The 19,214-nt window shown below is 41.3% G+C and overlaps 5 protein-coding genes across 5 annotated transcripts; 1 reads left to right on the top strand and 4 right to left on the bottom strand.

The window, feature by feature from the left end:
• Nucleotides 1-135: 135 nt before the first annotated feature.
• UTP20 (Utp20p) lies at nt 136-7,626 on the bottom strand (the record flags this gene model as incomplete). The annotated part of the gene is made up of 1 exon (XM_022610459.1): nt 136-7,626. The coding sequence occupies one exon, from the start codon at nt 7,624-7,626 to the stop codon at nt 136-138; it is 7,491 nt and encodes a 2,496-aa protein (XP_022466753.1).
• Nucleotides 7,627-7,921: 295 nt separating this feature from the next.
• MCD1 (kleisin alpha) lies at nt 7,922-9,652 on the bottom strand (the record flags this gene model as incomplete). The annotated part of the gene is made up of 1 exon (XM_022610458.1): nt 7,922-9,652. The coding sequence occupies one exon, from the start codon at nt 9,650-9,652 to the stop codon at nt 7,922-7,924; it is 1,731 nt and encodes a 576-aa protein (XP_022466752.1).
• Nucleotides 9,653-10,386: 734 nt separating this feature from the next.
• ATP16 (F1F0 ATP synthase subunit delta) lies at nt 10,387-10,860 on the bottom strand (the record flags this gene model as incomplete). The annotated part of the gene is made up of 1 exon (XM_022610457.1): nt 10,387-10,860. The coding sequence occupies one exon, from the start codon at nt 10,858-10,860 to the stop codon at nt 10,387-10,389; it is 474 nt and encodes a 157-aa protein (XP_022466751.1).
• A 1,482-nt stretch (nt 10,861-12,342) lies between these two features.
• Nucleotides 12,343-12,741, bottom strand: HTA2 (histone H2A; the record flags this gene model as incomplete). Its single annotated transcript, XM_022610456.1, has 1 exon — nt 12,343-12,741. The coding sequence occupies one exon, from the start codon at nt 12,739-12,741 to the stop codon at nt 12,343-12,345; it is 399 nt and encodes a 132-aa protein (XP_022466750.1).
• Nucleotides 12,742-13,480: 739 nt separating this feature from the next.
• HTB2 (histone H2B) lies at nt 13,481-13,864 on the top strand (the record flags this gene model as incomplete). The annotated part of the gene is made up of 1 exon (XM_022610455.1): nt 13,481-13,864. The coding sequence occupies one exon, from the start codon at nt 13,481-13,483 to the stop codon at nt 13,862-13,864; it is 384 nt and encodes a 127-aa protein (XP_022466749.1).
• Nucleotides 13,865-19,214: the final 5,350 nt, after the last annotated feature.

Genomic DNA, 19,214 nt, shown 5'->3' with positions numbered 1-19,214 from the left:
TCTAGTTTACAGTAATAGCAAATAATAGATATAATGTACACTTTGTTTCTTCATGGGGAACAGACCTCACACGAAAAGGTACAATGGACCGTAAACGGTTCTTTGTCGCACGAGTGAAGAGATGAAGCCAGTAGTTCACGCCCGTCTCTTCTGGTTTTTCCTTTGGTAGTAGCCGTTTTCGTCCTTTTCGTGCCTTCTCTTCTCTCTCGACCGTGCATGCTTCTTCAATTTCCTCTCCGCGGCAACACCAGGAGCGTTCACGGCTAGGATCGAACGCTTCGCTCTCCTTTCTTGACGCCTCTTTATTACCGTTTGCCTCACTGCAGTGTAAATTCTCGTGAAATCAGAAACGGACACACGCGATTCCAAAATCTGGACACATTCCTGAGCTAAAAGACCTAGCTCCTCTTGCTCCTCCGTTAAATTACGCTTGTCCGCCTCTAAGTATGTGTACAATGCCAGAACAATATGCTCGGCAGCAGAAAGCAGCTGTTCGTTGTTAAGCACTTGGCACAATAGGGCAAACAGCTGAATATTCGCCTTCTTTGACGCAAAAGCATCAGCGGCTTTATCCTCACTTCTGATTGTCGCCCCGATTCTCGTAACCATGAACTGGATCGCGCTTGAGTACTTTAGTTCAGTGCCAACCTCTTCGTCTTGCGATTGATTTTTGAAAATGTACTTGGTGTCTGCTTTCGACCACCTGCTGCTGATCTGAACCACAGTCTTTATCGCAACGGTCGAGAGCTTGTCCGAGATGGATGGGGCACTCAGTTGACGCAGTATCCTCGTACAGATCGTTTGAATTTCGTAATCGGTAAACTTAACCTCAAAACTGTCCAAATTGTCGATTAGGAAGTTCACTAAACGGACGGCCAGTTCTCTAACCCACATGTGTGGGTAGAGCAAGCAGCCAATGATTTGATCCCACACCAATTTGTAGCTGGAGGTAAACACGACACTCGACTTCTCAGAATACACCAAGAATACATTTAATGCCGTGTAAATCATATCCCACTGAATTTCCGAACCAACGTTAATATCGGATAGAACCGACTTGATGCGGTTAATCGCTAGTCTATCCAAGTCCTCACTCTTCCCAACACTCAACGCATCAATGTAAATTTTGTAAATCCGCAAACCCAGACTGACAAACGAAACTTCGCCCTCTTGGCGCAACCAAGCACTGACGTACTTGTTCACAGCGTTCAAATTTGTGTCGTCTAGCTTCTTCAGTAAATTGCCTAACAATATAGTAGCCATCTCACGACATTTTGGACTGTCGTCATTATACGAAACATTGGACAGAGCCAAAAAGAAGGACGAGGAAAGTTTCGAAAGAAGTGCAGGGTTTGCCTTCACAATAAACAAGTTCAATAACTCTAACACCGATTGTCTACCCTCCTGAGCAGGATATTGCAAGTTATCCACCATAAATTTAAACTGCTTCTCCAAACGACCCTTGCTTTGGTCATATTCCATCAAAAACTGGTAGAATACACTTCTCGAGACATCTCTGATTTCCTTCGAATGATTAGTGATCATAATTTCTCTGACAGTGTCGATGACATCGTACAGTTCTGGAAGCGCTATGTGCTTTGACACAAGTGCTCTTAAAAAGTTGAAGGCGAGACCTTGTTTAGACGGTTCGTAAAGATCTGGCAGGATTCGGCCTACAATGTAACTTAGAGCCGTCTCCTTTAATTTCACATCTTTGTGGCGTATAAAGGAGGATAGAAATTTCAGCCCCATCTGACATAGTTCACTCGAAGTTGACGGAGAGTCTTTAATCAGATTCAAGACTTTTCTGGCACAGTTCTTAAAGATGGGTTCCGAATCCTCCGAAAAGTGTAGTTTAACTATAATCACTAGTACACGTAAAGCACTAGTCAACACACCCTCATTTTCAGATGTCAGAGCTTCTCTGAGCAGGGGAATGAACCCTTCTAATAGTGTGATATCCAAAAGCTGGCGGTGTTTGGAGATAACCGTTTTCAACAAATCTAGAGCGAACTTTTGTAGCGTTGAAGTGAATACAGTGCTTTCAATCAAAACCGCGGTATTTTTAACTTTCAAATTGACTAAGAAAAAATCTTCCTGTTCGCTGCTTTGCGGAATGTCCCTCCGGTTAAAATGCTTGTTGGCCTCTGTTTCGGCCTGTTGAAAGATCTCGTAGCACAAAGACAGCATCTGTTTGGAAGAGGCAGACTCATTGAAAGTTAAACCTATGGAATATCTCCTCAGTATTTCAGCAAGCTTATTCTGGTTCTTCAGGTTGATTCTCTCCAGTAACAGCGCCTTTACCGGACGTAGTAAATCATTAAATATTGGAAGAGAAATATTTTTGGTGATCATTTCGGCAATATCATAGCTTTTGTTTACCTTCACCTCCTTCATTTTTGTGTGATAGTTATCGGATTCCTTTTCAAGACCCGCTGCACCAAAAGTATTTTCCATGATTACCGAGGAAAGCAGGTAGGCACAGTCGTCAAGATCTCCGTGTTTCAGGGAGTCAGAAAGGTCGCGTAACACATGGTGGACAGTGAAACCTAAAACATGCACCTGAGAACCTCTTTGTAAAGCTGACTTTAGTTCCTTCAGGATGAAGATAAGGTAACGTGGACCTAGAATAACACTGACTCTTGCTAAAGTACCACCGACGGCATCACGTAGCTCTTCTGACTTACTTCTCAGCACTTGACATACAGCTGTTAGTATACCTGGAAGCATACTCGCCGTTTTGTCTTCTGTCAGACCTAAAATGAAATTGACGGAAGCCTCCGTTAGTGGGGTTCTCATGACGATTGTTTCATCATCTCTAGTCCCCAATATTTTGCACAAAGTGGGATATACCTCATTAGTAATAAAGTCTTCCGCTTCAGCAATATTAGAGGGAAATTTTTTCAGTTTTAAAGCGTCAACACTTCCCTTTCTTGCTTCAATGAGAGTATCTCTGAGAGAAACCGAAAGTCTATTTACGAGCAGAACAGACTTTTTCAATGCATCCTTTTTGTTCTTCATCATGGATATGTACCGCCTCAATAAAGATCTGTACTGATTCCACGTAACTGCCTGAGAAAGTACCCCAATTGTTGCCAAAGCCTCGTTACCGATATTTCTGTATTTATCCTCTTCAGAGAACACGTAATGTTCAATCATCGGAATTAAGTAGTGAGCGACGCTGTTATCGGACAGTTCTCTTGTATGCTCCGTAAGTCTTTTGATTGTTCTTTGACGTCTGTGTAATTGGATGTGGCTGATATTGGAAAAGAAACTGGCTTCCTCGTCACCATCAACTAAGAGTACCTTCATATCATCTAGTTCAGTAAAATATTTAGAATTGGAAACAATGTACCCCAAGACAGAAATATATTCGGCCTGAATTTCTTCGGTCTTTGCTCTCAAACCGTTACGAACCGAAGGGAGAACTATGCTTTTTAGCAAGGAACATGAATTTACAGCAGCCTCTTTAGACTCTTTCTCATTGATGAAATCAACAAATTTTGATAGCGTATGTGAGGCGTTTGTCCGGATAGCCAACTCGTTCTCATCGTTAATAAGGTAAAGACAGTTGTAGAGAATTGGGAGCCATTGAATATCAGTGAATGTTTTATATTCCACCTCGTTGAATTGTTTGAAAGCTGAAAGCATTCTTGGGAAATCATATTCCTGGATACGTTTTGAGGAGTACGAGTTTAGCGCATCCACAATACGAGCTGCGTTTGCAATGTCTTCAAACCTGGAGGCAAGACTCAAAAATAGAGCGTTCAATCCCAACCTTAACTCTTTTTCAGTAAAAATTTGGTATAGCTTCGAAGCAAACTTGTATAGCGATTCAACTTCATTCCAACTACAGTCGTAATCTGAAATTAAAATGCATAAAATCTTTAAAATCTTGGAGATATCAGAATGCGATACACTTTTGAATTTAGCCTCCATGATAAAAGAAAGAGATTCCAGTAGGTATTTTCTGGTTTCATTGTCCTGAACATAACCAAATTCCGTCATATTAAGCAGCATTTCCACGGCAGCAGAAACAGTTTCTGGAGCTGTAGCCTTTTGATAAAGCTTTGGTAATGTTTGGAGACACGCACTTGCAATCATAGCCACCAATTCAACGTACTCCTTGTCTTTAGAGGGATTCTTTATCAGCTGGTTCGAGCCCTGTATTATTAAGGTTGTCACAGACTCTTTGGCGTGTTCGTTGGATAATGTTTCCATTAACGCATTCACCACGGCGAAGTTGTCATGATATAAAAATGGGTACAGGTTCTTATTGCTCGTCCAGTATATTTTGATCCTTAGTAATGAAGATGGCTGCTGCAAATTTTCGTCAGGGAAGGATGCAATACGCGGCTTAATAACGTTGTCGTATAGATCATCGAGATAGTTCTCCCATGGCAGCAAATTCCCAACGTTTTCGAATATAACATTCAAACACTTCAAAGACAATTGTCTCAAAGAGGAAGCAGTTTTGACCATGAAATTATCATTTATATTTGCACCGGAGCTGGCATACGAGACTGCAATACAGTATATTAACGGCCTCAAAATAGTGATGATAGCTCTGGGATATTTCGACCCAAGAACGTCCAGTGCCGAGTTTAATATGGTTACAAACCCTGTCATTCTCCTCAACGTACCCAACGACAGTTCCTTTCCGTCGATTTTATTGCCGTTTTGATAAAAATAACTGTAGTTCAATCTGTCACTTCCAAGTTTCAAAAAAGAGATAATGTGATGCTCTTTCAAACTGGGAAGAATTCCCAGAACAGCAACCTTACGACTTTTTTTGATGCCGCTTGTTGCTGGGGTTTGAGCCCTTCCAAAAAGAATTCTCAGCAAGAAAGGATATAATTCACTTTCATCACTTTCATTCACAACAGAGGTGGTATTGTTAAGCAAAAGATTGGTAATCTCATCCTTGAAGATAGTGTCGTCAAGAAGATTTCTTAGATTATCTTTATATTTCATCAGAGCGGGTATACGGTATCCAAAAAGGGCATTCAACGCTAATTTTTGGACCTCAATATGTCTGCTTCCTAGAAGTTCCAAGAGTCTTTCGTACACTTCCTCGCTTTTGTAGATATTTTTCATAGTTGTGAACTTCCCGAATATCTTTAATAGCAAATTCCTTTCCACCTCTTGCCATGACGATGCATTCTGAATGGTAGAATCGCTAGCTTCGGCCTCCGTCTCGACTACTTTCTCGGCGTTAGGTGCATTTAGGATAAATGAAACAATGTCTCTTGAGTGCTTTTCGGTCACTTCTGATAGAGCAAGCATCACTTTTAGGATTTGGGTTCTCAGATGTTGTGGATAGCTTTGCGTACCTCTTCTTTCTTTGGCAATATTCAGAATGGAAGTAGTTACAGATGAAAACTTGTCCCAGCTGGTGCCAAAGGTTTTCAAGACTGCCTCTAACCTATCGGTTTTTGATTCCCATAATACCGTAGTGGTTTCGTCAGCAAATTGATCTTCAGGATATCTCAAGAGGCCGTTGTTATCTGCAGCATTTAGCAAGTGAAGAATGCATTCCCATACCAAGTCGGTATTTTTTCTATAGACGTTCGGAAGAATCTCGAAAATCCCCTCCCAGACAGGTGAAAAACGAGCAGTTAGTAGCCCAAAGATATGTCTGAAAAATAATGCAGTGTTCAATTCCGTTGGTTCAGTTTTTGCAAACTCCTCTCCCATTAATCTAATCCTAGATGTTATAGTACGCCCGTTTTGAAGCGTTAATGGGATTTGTTCCACGTTTTTGGATTCAATAACAATACGTGGAACCTCAATCGTCTGAACATTTAGCAGGGTCTCCAGTAACTCTAGGGATTCATAACGAATAGCGCTGTCTGGAAGCAGGAGGTTTTTGGTTAGCTCTAGCGAAATACCGTCGTACCTTTGGATAACTTCAATAAGTCCGGCATTATTCAGTGTGTTTAGTCTCTTGAAGATCCTATTCAAACCCCTGATAAAATAGATGCTGGATCTAAATCTAGCAAAATTTTTGAGAATGTCGTGCAATACACTGTTGAACTGATCCGGTTTACTCAAGGTAATTGCTTGAAGTAGTAGGCCAATTGTATCATTGAAGAAATCGTATTCACCGTCTCTGGGAGTAAATGCCAATAGAGCCTTAAGCACGGTATTTACGCTGGAAAAGTTGTCGGTTTCGCTTTGTGTCAAAAGCTCAGTGTTCCAGAAAACGTAGTAGAGGTCTTCCAAAGTTGACTTCAAAAATGACTTTAGAATGGATTGAATAAATGCATCTGGAAAACAAATTTTCAGTTTAGTCTTTCTCGTATGTTGGCTGTTTATTTTTAAAGAGAAAAGAGCAATTCCTTCAGCATGAACGCTCGAGTGTTCGTCTAAGAATTTCTGAAAATATCTTGGTCCATTGAATGAAACGACGCTTTCGGGTGCAAAATCAAGTGCCAGCGAGAAAAATTGAAGGAAGTTTGCCGACTTCTTTTCCAAAAAAAAATCAAATAGTTTTTTATGGCATTGGGTCAGGTTTCTAACATCACAATTACGCAACAAAACACTGAACAAAAATACCAGAGTATCAGGAAGTAGGCGCTCGTTGCCTGATCTCTCAAGTATCAATTCAATGGTATGGACAAGAGCAGACCAATCAGGCACCTTTTTACCACTTTCAGCAAAAATCATCGTTGACAAGATCCGGCACATATCATCTTGTAAATCCTGGTTTAGCTCCTGTTCAAATAAGGACAAGGTGCCCTCGTACAAAGGTGCAATATTTTCTGCTGATGCGTGTCTGGTAATTTGCATCCAAACGTCGCATACCAGCGGAATAGACTTCTCCCTGTTAGGTACAGCAAAGCTCTCTTCAACCAAAATGCCAAACATCATTTTACTCTTAGAGTGCAGCGCACCAGGAGTAGTGGTTAGAGATTCGGAAAATAATGACAAAAGCCCGCTGTATAGATTCGAGTCAGCAGCCTCTGGTAATTTCATTAAAGCCTGATTTACTAGTTTCCTCAACCCCTTTGGTTTTGATTTCCTTACCAAAAATGATAATGCCTCTGCTGCAAATCTGGATATATATTCTTTTGTATGAGAAAGCAGGGGGAATAACATATCAAATGTTGGCGTTAAGTCCTCAACCAACAGTCTTGATAGATATTTGAAAATATAGGCCAAACAGTTGAAACTCCATTCAAAAACATTGGTGGATTCAAAGTCAATTGCTGCCTCTAATAATGACACAAGGCTTAACACGGCAGATTTGTAAAATTTTAAGAAGTCTGGTCCAAGATCATGGCAAAACTGGGCCATAAGGTCCAGTAACGGCTGCAATGATCTCTCATCGTGTTTACCTACAAATTCTATCAAAGTGTTGAAGATCTTTTCCTCATGATACAGTATCTGTGGGAGTGTTTGAACGATAGTTGCAAGCTCCCCAGCAAACTCGGTAAAATTGGCACTTAGGTTAGTATCTTGCCAGTGCTGGAAAGATGCCAGAAAATGAGAAGTTTCCACGTAGTCATGGACTCTCTTTTCCAGGTTTCTCACAGGTTCAATTTTAATATCATCTATCCTAGCTTTGAAAGAAGAATATCTATATTTCTTTGTGGTCTTGGTTGTAATCTTCTGTTTCGCCATATTTGATGTGTTTCAATCAAAGGGCCGTTTATGGAAATAGGCTGTGGTGCATAAAAGTTCAAATAGCTTCTAAGATGTGTTTGGGTTAGTGACAGTAAGTACTAATATAAGGTCCCTTCTTGTGCACAGACAGACAGCGTTTTAGTTATTGTTGATGCTCTGAAGTGATGAGCTTACGTTTTTTAGTATTATTCTTTTTTTCAGTTTTAGCTCATCGCAAAAATTTTCAGAGAATAAAAAAAAGAAGGTAACTATATACGACTTGATATATGAAATAAATCTTCTACCTTGGTATTCATGCGGCAATAAACCTTTCGAGAAGCGTATCCTCTGCAGATATCTTGATGTCAGAGAATGGGTCTTCCTGCTCAAGATCAATGCAACCTGCGGTGGCTAATGTCAAAACATTGAAAAAGGAACTCGCTGCTTCGCGTTTGGTAATTGCCGACTCCTCTCTATCATAGTGAGTTGAGTTATGCTCTTTTTCTATCAAGGAATCAAAACTTATCTGCTCTCCTTGGACATTTTCTGCCCTCAAGATCTCCGCTAGATCTGTGACTGCCTTTGACGGTTGATTACGCGAAGCAGAGAGAACTGCCCCGCTCGTGTTTGGTGTATCTATTAGCATGTCTTCCTGGTTCTTTAAATCATTGGTTTCCTCCCAGTTGTCCATTGGCAAAATATGATCCTCATCTTTAGCATCCTCTTCGTTATCTGAACTTCCCCCTCTTGAGGAGCTTTTCAAGAGATCGTCATCAAGTCCCAATGTTATATCAAATTCATGTTCCTCGAATTCGTCCGCCCCACTGTCTTCGGTCTTGTGTTTTTTCAGTTGTCTATAGTCCAATAAATTTTCTGCGGCATACTTTGGAAGAAACTGCAGGCTACTTGCTATTTCAGACCAGAGCCTCTTCTGGTTCATTTTGGTTGTATTTTTCTTCCCAATGGTCTCCTCTTTCTGTATGGTGTCCGTCGAATCTCTCATTTCTTGGTTGGAGAGCTCGGGCTCTTCCTCCACTTGGATTTTGATGGTATGGATGAGAACTGGGTTCTTCGTCCGTTTATTCCTTGATCTTTCATCTCTTGCATCTGTTTCAAGAGGGAGCAAAGTATTTTGGTTTTCATTCTCGTCGATTGGGTCCTTCTCCAGATCCAGGTTGAAACCAAAATCAGTAGACTCTTCCATACTTAAACCCTCAGCCCTTCTACCTAATTCAATTGGTGGCGCATCATCCATAGTTTCGTTTTCGGCGACCCCCAAATCCCAATTTACATTATCAGCATCTTCGATTGGGAAGTCATCATCTTGGGTGCCGTTAAGAATGTTATCCGGAAGAACTTGATGTTCCGTACTGATATTTGCACTGTTGCGCGTGCCCTCCATCCAGGTTGTTGTCTTACTCTGGTTCGTTACGTTATGGCCGCTTATGTCAAAATCTAGATCAAGACCAGAGGAGTTTTGACCGAAATCCTCATCTGGATTAAACCTTCTCCCTACTTCCAATGAAGTGTCCCATGGGGCAGCACCTTGTACATGACGGCGCATTGAATCGTCGTGTCCCAAAATTCCAGCAGTGGTACCTGATGAGCTCTCTAAGAAATCAAGTGGTGGCATCAGCAAAACTTCCTTCTCGGTGACGGCATCATCTAGAATCAATTGGCCTATTTTGGCAACGGTGTTAGTTTTGCTGAAAGTAACGCTTACTTTGGAACTTGCCTTGAAGAGGGAGCTTATTTTGATCAAAGTATCTTTGATATCAGAGAGCAAGAACCCTGCTTGCTTCGAGTAAACACGCACAATTCCTTGCAGCAATTCACCCGAGGTGCGCAGAGTAATGTACTCACCGCTCACGGGACCATCCTCACACCCTGCAGCCTTGGCGATCTCCTGGGCTGACTCGGCAATGCTGGTCTGCAGAACCGAATTTCGAGATATGTTAGACATATTGGCCGCGAGCCATATTTGGGCTAGTGGGCCATTGTTTGTGGCAATGTTTAGCGTAATATGTTGACCTTCCGTACTCATTTTAGCGTGTTCAGAAAGGTTTGTTCTTGCGAATGAATTCTATTTGAAGCGAGTATTGTTGTTGTTTTGATAGCAAAATATGGTTGTTTAGGTTTCTTTAGCAAATGAAAGATAGCTCACAAAAAATAGATTTCGTTTTGGGTCTTTACACCTCTGTTCAGTTTAATGTTATATCAAACGTGTAAAAAATTTCTTCTCTCTGTTAAGACCATTATTTGTTTATTTAAATTTCACTGGACGCGTCAAATCGAGGGAAAAAACCCGAAAGAAAAATATCAACTTTTCGCGGTTGCCGTGTCACGTGACGGAGACTGATCTCTCTGCGTAGAAGTCTCTACAGAAGGGTTTCAATTGTAGTTCTTCTTTCGAAGAGTGGTTTTGAAGCCACATTATCTTGTTCTTCTGGTGATCCGTTAACTTCTAATACAACTCAGGTGAGACGTTTTGACAGTACCACTAACTTGATGTCAAGAAACTCAGAGCAGTAAAACGTTTGATATTCGAGAGCGATGTGTAAAAACTACCCATACTAAACAAACCTATAACGAGCATATTCTTCTTGTCAAGGGTACTAGTCGTGTTGTAGTTTTTATCCCTTTTGAATATCAAGATCATATATTTTTCCAACCTTGGCAACAAAGCTGGGACGATACAACCTTAGGTTTAAACACAAAAATAGTTTATGTAATTGAGAAGGGGGGAAAAAAGGTTCAGTACTAGTTCGGGAATATATATTATTTTAAGCTTGCCTGCAGTTCTTCCAATACATGGACCTGAATCTTAGCTTCAGTGGCAACCCTTTCATCTTGAGAGTTCAATTCGTTCTTAGCTTTAGATAGCAACGAGCTCACGTTGTCTGGCGAGAATGACTCTAGTGGGAACGCTTCGACAGCAGTGACACAAAGTGTTGAATCAGGTTGCATTGTAGCAAACCCACCGGAGATAAAATACTTGTTTGGACTCTTCCCCTGTTCCAGAATTTCCACTATACCTGGGGACAGTTGTTCTACTGTTGGGATGTGGTTGGCCAACACACCTATTTTACCAGACTGAGCCGGGAGGTTCACCTGAGTCACGGTCGACCCATCGTACAGGGTCTCATGGGGCAACGAAAACTGCAACTTCAGTTCATTGGCAGCTGACGTTGCTGCTGCCGCATAAAACCGTGTGGCCCTTCTCAGGGATAGGAAAGCTTGGGTGCGCAACATTATCTGCTTTATGTGTCTGGATAGAAGCTGTACTGGCCGTGAACGATTGCTAGAAATGGATCTTTCTTGTAGGGTGGCCGTTTAGATGAACTTCTACTTCAGAATTTAACCGATTTTCTTTTTTTCTTAGTATTCTCTCCCCCTTCAGCTCTTCCAAGCTAGCTAGTTACTGCTGTGGGTCTTTTTACTCACTTTGAGAAAAAAAAAAAGAGAGAGAAAATGTTGATCCGATTCTGTGATTCTATTGGTCAGTTGAGGGGAGGCGGTATAAGCTGGTCACGAGGGATGCTGAAGTTAGCGGCAAGTGCAAGGGCAGTTAGGCCTATTGGGTAGCTCATGGGGTGCTCACGTGGGGGAGGTATGTACATAGCGAGAGTTTTGCTTTTTGGGATTTTTAACGGAAGAATATTTAACAAAAATGTCAAGCGAAGCGATACCAATTCGATTTTAATGTCCCAGTACGAAATTCTGAATTCTGGTAATTGTAGTTACGTGGAAATTTATTGAAAAAGGTCTCTTGGATATCCTTTGACGGACTCAAGTAAATTTGCTAACGGTGGGGAGGTACTTTTGAAGCCATTCAATATAAATAGTTATAGTTCATATTGGTAGAGAAAATTCAAAAAGACGAGAGAGAGCTGGAAATTGATAAGAACCATTGTATAGATATCAGATCTGCCTAATCAATTAGTTGTCCTTACCTCTCCTTAGACAGAATACCTCCCGTATATGATACATATTTATTAAATTAACGTAGTTTAATGACAAAAAAGTAAAAAAATATATATATTTCTTTGAATGTCAACAAAACATTAAGCAAGAAAAGGATAAATAAATGAAAGAGGGTAAAATGTGTTGGGTATTGGAAATCCGACTTCGTACAATGTTACATTGCTTATCGTCATATGAAAGGTGAAAACAATTAATCGACAGTTTATGTAACTCTCCTATATAATGCGTATACGGGGGAGAAGCTTCCGGCGCTCGGCAGTGACCGTCTGCTGGAAGACCCTGCCACACATCAAACATGCGTAGTGCATCATCATTCTTAGCTTCTAGCAAAATGTTAGAAAGTGGAGAGCCGCGGGTTATACTGTGCATATCTTAGTTAAGTAGAGTCTTCCAGTAGACAGTGGGAATCCGACTGCATAGGCTTCATCTCTTCTAGAATACTGTGATAACACCCGAGCATATACTAACTATAATTCAATTACCAAAAAAAAAACACGAAATATATTGTAACTTATAGATTGCAATTTACGTTTCTAATAATACACACTGTAGAATCTCATCCTTGAGTTATTCACTACCGGTTTGAGAAATTCTAATTCCTTTCCCCTTCTTTTTTTTCTTTGGACCTGAGCCTAACTAAACTGGCGCTGAACGAAACCATATTTTTATACCATTATAACCACCCACCCACATCTGGGGAAAACAAACAAACAAACAAAAATGTATAGTAATAATACGTTATGATTATTATTATAATTCTTGAGAAGCCTTGGTTGGCTTGGCGGACTTCTTTGGCAACAAGTTCTGGTGAATGTTTGGCAAGACACCACCCTGAGCGATAGTGACGTTACCCAACAGCTTGTTCAATTCGTCATCGTTTCTGATGGCCAATTGCAAATGTCTTGGGATGATTCTGGTTTTCTTGTTGTCTCTGGCGGCGTTACCGGCCAATTCCAAGATTTCGGCAGCCAAGTACTCTAGGACGGCAGTCAAGTAGACTGGAGCACCGGAACCGACTCTTTGAGCGTAGTTACCTCTTCTCAAAAGTCTGTGAACTCTACCGACTGGGAAAGTCAAACCAGCCTTGGCAGATCTAGATTGAGAAGCTTTAGCGGCTGAACCAGCCTTACCACCTTTACCACCGGACATTATGTATAGTTAATTTGTTGTTGTTGTAGTAGTTGTTTTGAATGCTGTAAGAACAAATAAAACAAGTCGATACTTCCCTTTGGGAATGAGAACTGATCAAGAATACCTATTAGTGGAAAATGGGAAACTGATCCATCTAAACTGTTTGCATCACCTTTATATAAAAACCTCTGAAGATTCGATGTCCCCACTTATTGTTACAGGGGGGCGGTGGCACCAGTACAGTGGTAGCACATCCACACACAGAGTACGTAGTAGCCACTACCACTATAGAATAGACTAACAGTTATCTCGTGTGTGCTTTTTAACGTTTTTTGTTAGTGCTGAGCATTTCGCAGGCGGTGGCGCGAAAAAACTGGACCGTGACAGAACCGCCCCCCGCGCGTAGTTCTGAGACCGCACGCCGTGCTGAGAGTTTCGCTACAAGAAGAGGCGGTTAACTATGGGTCCGGGGGGTTGTATGTATGGGACTGTTAGTGTTTGTTTGCTTTGTGGAATGTGCTATACTTACGCGTTTGGTAGATACACACACACACGCGGTGAACAGAACCCAATTTGCGGTTGGTTGCAAGAGTTTATCCTCTTGCCTCTTGTTCTTGTTTTTTTTGTATATATAAAGGTGATAGACATGGGTTGGGTTTCGTCTGTTCTTTCAAGTCGTGTCTCTGCTTTCTTGTATTATTATTATTATTATTATTATCTGACACAACCCAACCAACAAATCTAATACACACAAATAATGTCTGCCAAAGCCGAAAAGAAACCAGCTGAAAAGAAGCCAGCTGCCAAGAAGACTTCCTCTTCCGTCGATGCCTCCAAGAAGAGAACGAAGGTCAGAAAGGAGACTTACTCCTCGTACATCTACAAAGTTTTGAAGCAAACCCATCCAGACACCGGTATCTCTCAGAAATCCATGTCCATCTTGAACTCTTTTGTTAACGATATCTTTGAAAGAATCGCCACAGAAGCCTCCAAGTTGGCTGCTTACAACAAGAAGTCTACCATCAGTGCAAGAGAAATTCAAACCGCAGTTAGACTGATCCTACCAGGTGAATTGGCTAAGCACGCCGTCTCTGAAGGTACTAGAGCCGTCACCAAGTACTCTTCGTCCACTCAAGCTTAAACCGAGAAAAGTAAAGTAAAAAACTTATTTAGCAAGTGATAATAAGGAGATATGAAAGAAGTCCACTTCTTATTCTTCTTTTGGGCGGTTATATAATTGGGTATGTTGTATTATATATAATAGGGTAATGATATCATTAAAAAGTTTTCCTTTTTTTGAATTTAAAAGAGATTGTGCTATAGTATACACACTAATTGCTTGTTGACCTCCTGTAGGAATATTTGTGTTGTATTTAATGACGGATACGTCCGTCTCTATAAAGTGTATCTGTTCATTGTTACTCGTCCCTGGAACAATAGAGAGCGACAGTTTCTTCGGGTATCATGAATAGTCTATCATTTAACATTTTCGACGGTTCCGTCCGCGAGTATGAGATAGATTATTCAAGATTTGACGAGTTAGTCAGCTTGCTAGCAAAGACTCGGTTCGACTAGAGAAACAGTTTCTAGTTCAATCAAGCAGCACAGAACTTATGTGTTCCAAGGTTTTATCGCGACATGATAAGGGAAATGTTTAGACCAATGCGTGATGGTGCTGACCTGTCGTTACCTAAGCTTGTAGACATTAGTCACGATGTGACTAATTTTTACGAAATGCTGAATATCCCAATAGCGTACCTGTTCTGTTTGAAACGCTATCTCAATAAGTTTGACCTGCCATCCGTTCCAATCGAGAAGGAACGGTTGGATCCAGCGCCCTATTGTATATATCACGATAGGTACGCAAAGATCGTTTCTGAAGCGCAGGTGCCTGAATTCAGGTATCACGCAATGTCTGTACTTAAACATTGCCAATTCCAAGAGATAGATCTGTCTGAATTTACCACCACACCTCAAAAGTTAAGCACTCTTTTGTTGAGCTTAAATGCAATCAAGGGTGTATCAACATTGTCAGATAATAGACTTCCCATCAATGGTAAAACTATGTACACTGCACAAATTGCGTTGATTACATACCTTGCTCGTATTCTACCAGAGACGCGCTTTCCATCAGAAGATGTCCATTCTCAAACTCCTCCTTCCACACCGTGGCACGGCAGGAAGAAAGGAGGGAAACTGCGTAGAGGAAGATGACGCATAATTATCCCTCTCAATCCGAAATATACAATACTCGGTAATCCATACCAAGTCATATTGGAAACTGTACTGCAGATGGTGCGGCAGCACTAAATTCATAGGCTCCACTCCTCACTGTAGTCAATTTAGCGAGGTTGTGCTAGATACGCTTTGTAGCACGGACCTGGAGATGACACGCAGTCATCCCCTGCACATGGAAATCGCCCCCCGATGGAGTACAGAACCCGCTGTTGCTGTTCCCGACTCGGTAGCTCTGCTGGTTCCTGATCTGGGCAGAGTGATAAATTTTTTTTATTCGCTTCGGTTGCTTTGAGTACGCATACCTTACGCAGTGTGAAAGCTCCAGTGGGACTTTTGAGTAACCATCTTACTACCATTTCTAAGGTGTGGCGATTCCAGCCTGACTCCTTAGTAGCCATCTTAACAAACCTACCATAAGGTGTGGCGGCTCCAATACGACCTTTTAACAACCATCTTGTCGCGACCTCCTGCTGAGCTGTGGCTGTCCGTGGTAGCTCTTTAATAACTATAATCAAACCTTCCGTTGAGGTGTGGCGATCTCTGATAAATCTTTAATAACCGTGTCTAACTCTCGTTTTGAGTCGCGGCGGTCCCTGGTGCATCTGTACACTGAATTGCGATAGTCGAAAGTATATTACAGACAATTCACATTACCAAATAAAACAACACAAGTCCGAACTTGAGTGTCTTGAAGTCTAACCCTTTCATCCTGTTGCACTAAAGCAAAGGTGGACGTTATACGTGACTAGCAGATACCACATTGCCAAAAACAACGACAATATTGTACATCAATGATGCATCAGATGATCAGCAGCAAGCACATCGTGTGCTTGGAATGGTGCAGGAGTTAAACTAAATCTTGGTAGATGCGGAGAGCAATGGTGAAGTTGGGACCCTGACATATCGATAGTGCAGTGTATAAATGTTTCACGCGTCTATGCTCTGTATGCTTTCCAACCTACCTGGGGCGCCTAAGCCGACCATGCGGGCGCGCACTTGTCCCTTCTCGAGGACCGGAAATAGTGGTAGTTATATTGGTACCATAGCGAAGACTGTAGCAGAGCTAAGCTGTCTGTATCGTAGCGACAGCAGAAACGTCTTCAGGGCTCATTACCTGTTGAATTCAAGGAATCCTTCTGTGAAAAATATCTGGTGATCGTAGAATCACTCAATCAATCGACAGATATGCCTGTAGGATTGGAAACAGCCCAACTGACTGCCGATGTAGGGACCAGTAGGGTGCCTGCAGCCGTCACTTATGGGCTCAAGTCCACATAAAGTGTTGTGTAAAGCTACAGGAAGATTATCACGACAACACCCCTTTGAATAAGAAACTTTTCTTATAGAACAGTCTATGTGAGATGATCATGTTCTGATTATATATCTCAACATGTTTGTCTTAGGTGATAGCACAAAGGTAATAGGTGTTCTTCTTCAGTCTGTCGTGCTATCCGTCTGTAATTAACCCCTTGGTGATACAAATGGTTGGTTTGCCCCAACAACGTCGTCAGTACATTACAGCAAATAAGTTCAAGTAATGGAGATTTCGAGCAACGATCAACATCCTATCAATTTGAACGTTGAGACAAGTGACATTCACAGAGCCAACTCCATATGCAGTAAGCGAACAAGGATAGATTTAATTACCAGGTAATAGTTACTACAACCCTCGATTACCCGCTGTATTGACACTAAAGACCCAATTGCCAGCAAGGCATGGACTCACACTAGAGCGGTCATATTTATGGGGTAGCAACTGGGCCTTTCTGTCAGGATGTCTCCTTTGAAACCTAAGGTACAAACTCTTCCAATAGTCTCCGTGTCTTCAAACGGTCAAAATCATGACGAGCAAGGATCTTTTGTACAGATGTCTGCTTGTTGTTCCTTTGTGTTAATGTTACATAAAGATACAACTCTTGCGTCTATATTTTCCCTGATGAAGTGATACGGTAAACGTATCTTTCAGTGTTTCCAGTACGGATTCGTTATCAATGTACAGATTGTGTACATATGTCTTCGAACATTCGAGGATCTCATCAAGTCAGATGGATTCTTTGATTCTTTCATTTGCCGCTACGTATTCTTCTTCTGTAATTGACAAAACAACGTGGGGAGTTTTGCAACGGACGCACGACACAGGTCTATCAAAATACAGTAGGATGTAATTGTAAGTAAGTTTTGTTTCTGGAGCGTCCGCATGGGACGTATCTGTTGTGGATGCCAAACTTTGTTTTTCCATCAATTCAATAAGCAATGTTCCGTTTTAATGAGGTGTTTAAATACGCCGGGACACACTTGGCAGCATACCATACCCAGTATGGTTAGAAAACTGTACTGTATTACAACAGTCGACATCCAACCCAAGACACTGCAGCGGGAATGTAGCTGCTTTGTTGCCGACGTACTCGTGCTTAGTGGGCTATATGGAAGAAAGAATGCAGGACTATCCGGCGAGTCCCTCAGATCTCTTAAGGGGTATAAAAAAGAGAATGCAACATCTGTTCTTCCGCAGCTAGCAACGAAGAGTAATGTGCCGATGAGCCGCATATTGTGTTATATTCGGAAGTTACAGGGATGCTTTTTCGTACCCTTATAAGTTTGATGGGGAGTTTGCATCGGTTTCAAATCTTCATATCTCTGATTGCCTACTTTTTTTCCTAATGTAGTCCTTGAGTCTGAGTTTAATAACTCCTTGTTCTTGGTCGATGTTCATCCCCAAGCATCTTTTAATGTACTTCAGAACTTTCATACACGGTAGAATGATGAGTCTTGACCCCCATTGGTTTCCACATCCGATGAACTGGCTACCAACAAGTCATTCACATGGAGAGTGATTATACTGCACTAATAGAATTGAAGTTCAGCCGGATATTGGATAAAACTGATTCTCCGTAAGGTGTTTTTTGTGTGCCCGTTTTAGAGTAGTGGTGACTGATTTGATTAACCAGAACGCTGGTCAGTTTCCAAACTTTGGTATGACTTTAGAGTATAACTGAGTGGTTTGTTTTATGCATATCTTATAAAGGTAATAACGATGCACACCTGGTTGTTTGTCATGTCATAAGGTGCAGCAGTTGCCAAGAAAAATATTACAGATTTTTATCGTATGTCCGCAGCAAATGTACCATGACGGTCAATGTGAACTGTTTAACGAAAACTTTGTACCACGTATTATGCCTGAAATAGCTCTGGATTTTTGACCGTGTATCAACTTAGTTGGAATGGCACGCCTGTTTGGAAGCAATTCTACTAGTTTGAAGATAATCGTGTCACAGTGCGTCCAAAACTACCTGTCTCAAGCTGCATACCATTGTTTCTTTTGCAGGAAGTTACAGGCCCGAGCAAATGTCTTTGGAAGAATGCCGTTGAAAAATGCATCGCCAAGGCTACTGTACTTAGGTTCGCTTGTGTCAGACTTTGTCACACACTTCCTGGAAAATAAACAGCGGCAAATGGAAGAATCAAAGAATCCATCTGGCTTGATGAGATCCTTAAATACCAGGAGATTAAAAAGGAGGTGCACAATCTGTACATTGATCATAATCCCGCGCTGGATTTATTTTAACTTTCGGTATCTCACAGTAAAACCAAGCACCACCGTGTATGGTATCACTTCATTAGGGAAAACCTAGCTGCAAGTGTTGTAGCTGCATTTTACACTAAGAAATAGAAACAACATGGAGATGTCTTTGTTTGCCCTGATTGTGACCTTTTAGAGACATTACAGTAGAGAGCAGTGTCTTAGTCTTAATCCATCCAATATTGGTTAAGAAAGTGTGCTGGCATATTCCCTAAATCCCAACATAATCATTTACCAAGTGTTATTCCAATTTGAAATATAGTAATAGTGGCGTGTTTTCCTAGAAACTACATATTCATATATAAAATGCGACCATATGCAAAACAACCATATATCCATCCTGTAGATTTCTAAGGCTATAAAGGATGTCTTTAACTTCGGAAGACATAGTGTATATGATAAGTGACGCACTAGTTCACCCTCTTATATATGGTACATAAGTGATGAAGACGTACAGTCTTCATCCAACAGAAAACTTCTTCTGCTATATCTCAGTTTGCGTCGGCATACTTTGTCTGTCACGTGCCATTCGTAATTGATGATGTGTCACAGGTTTACTTCCTACACCCCGTCGCAACACATCCCATTGATCTCAAGGGGACAAATTAATGAAAAAAACTACATCTACAATGAATCTAATCCAAGCACTACAGCTCCTATAACACTTGATTTG

This window comes from Huiozyma naganishii, chromosome 11 (genome assembly GCF_000348985.1).
Source record: "Huiozyma naganishii CBS 8797 chromosome 11, complete genome".
Classification (NCBI taxonomy): Eukaryota; Fungi; Ascomycota; class Saccharomycetes; order Saccharomycetales; family Saccharomycetaceae; genus Huiozyma; species Huiozyma naganishii.
This window is presented reverse-complemented; position numbering and strand designations above follow the sequence as displayed.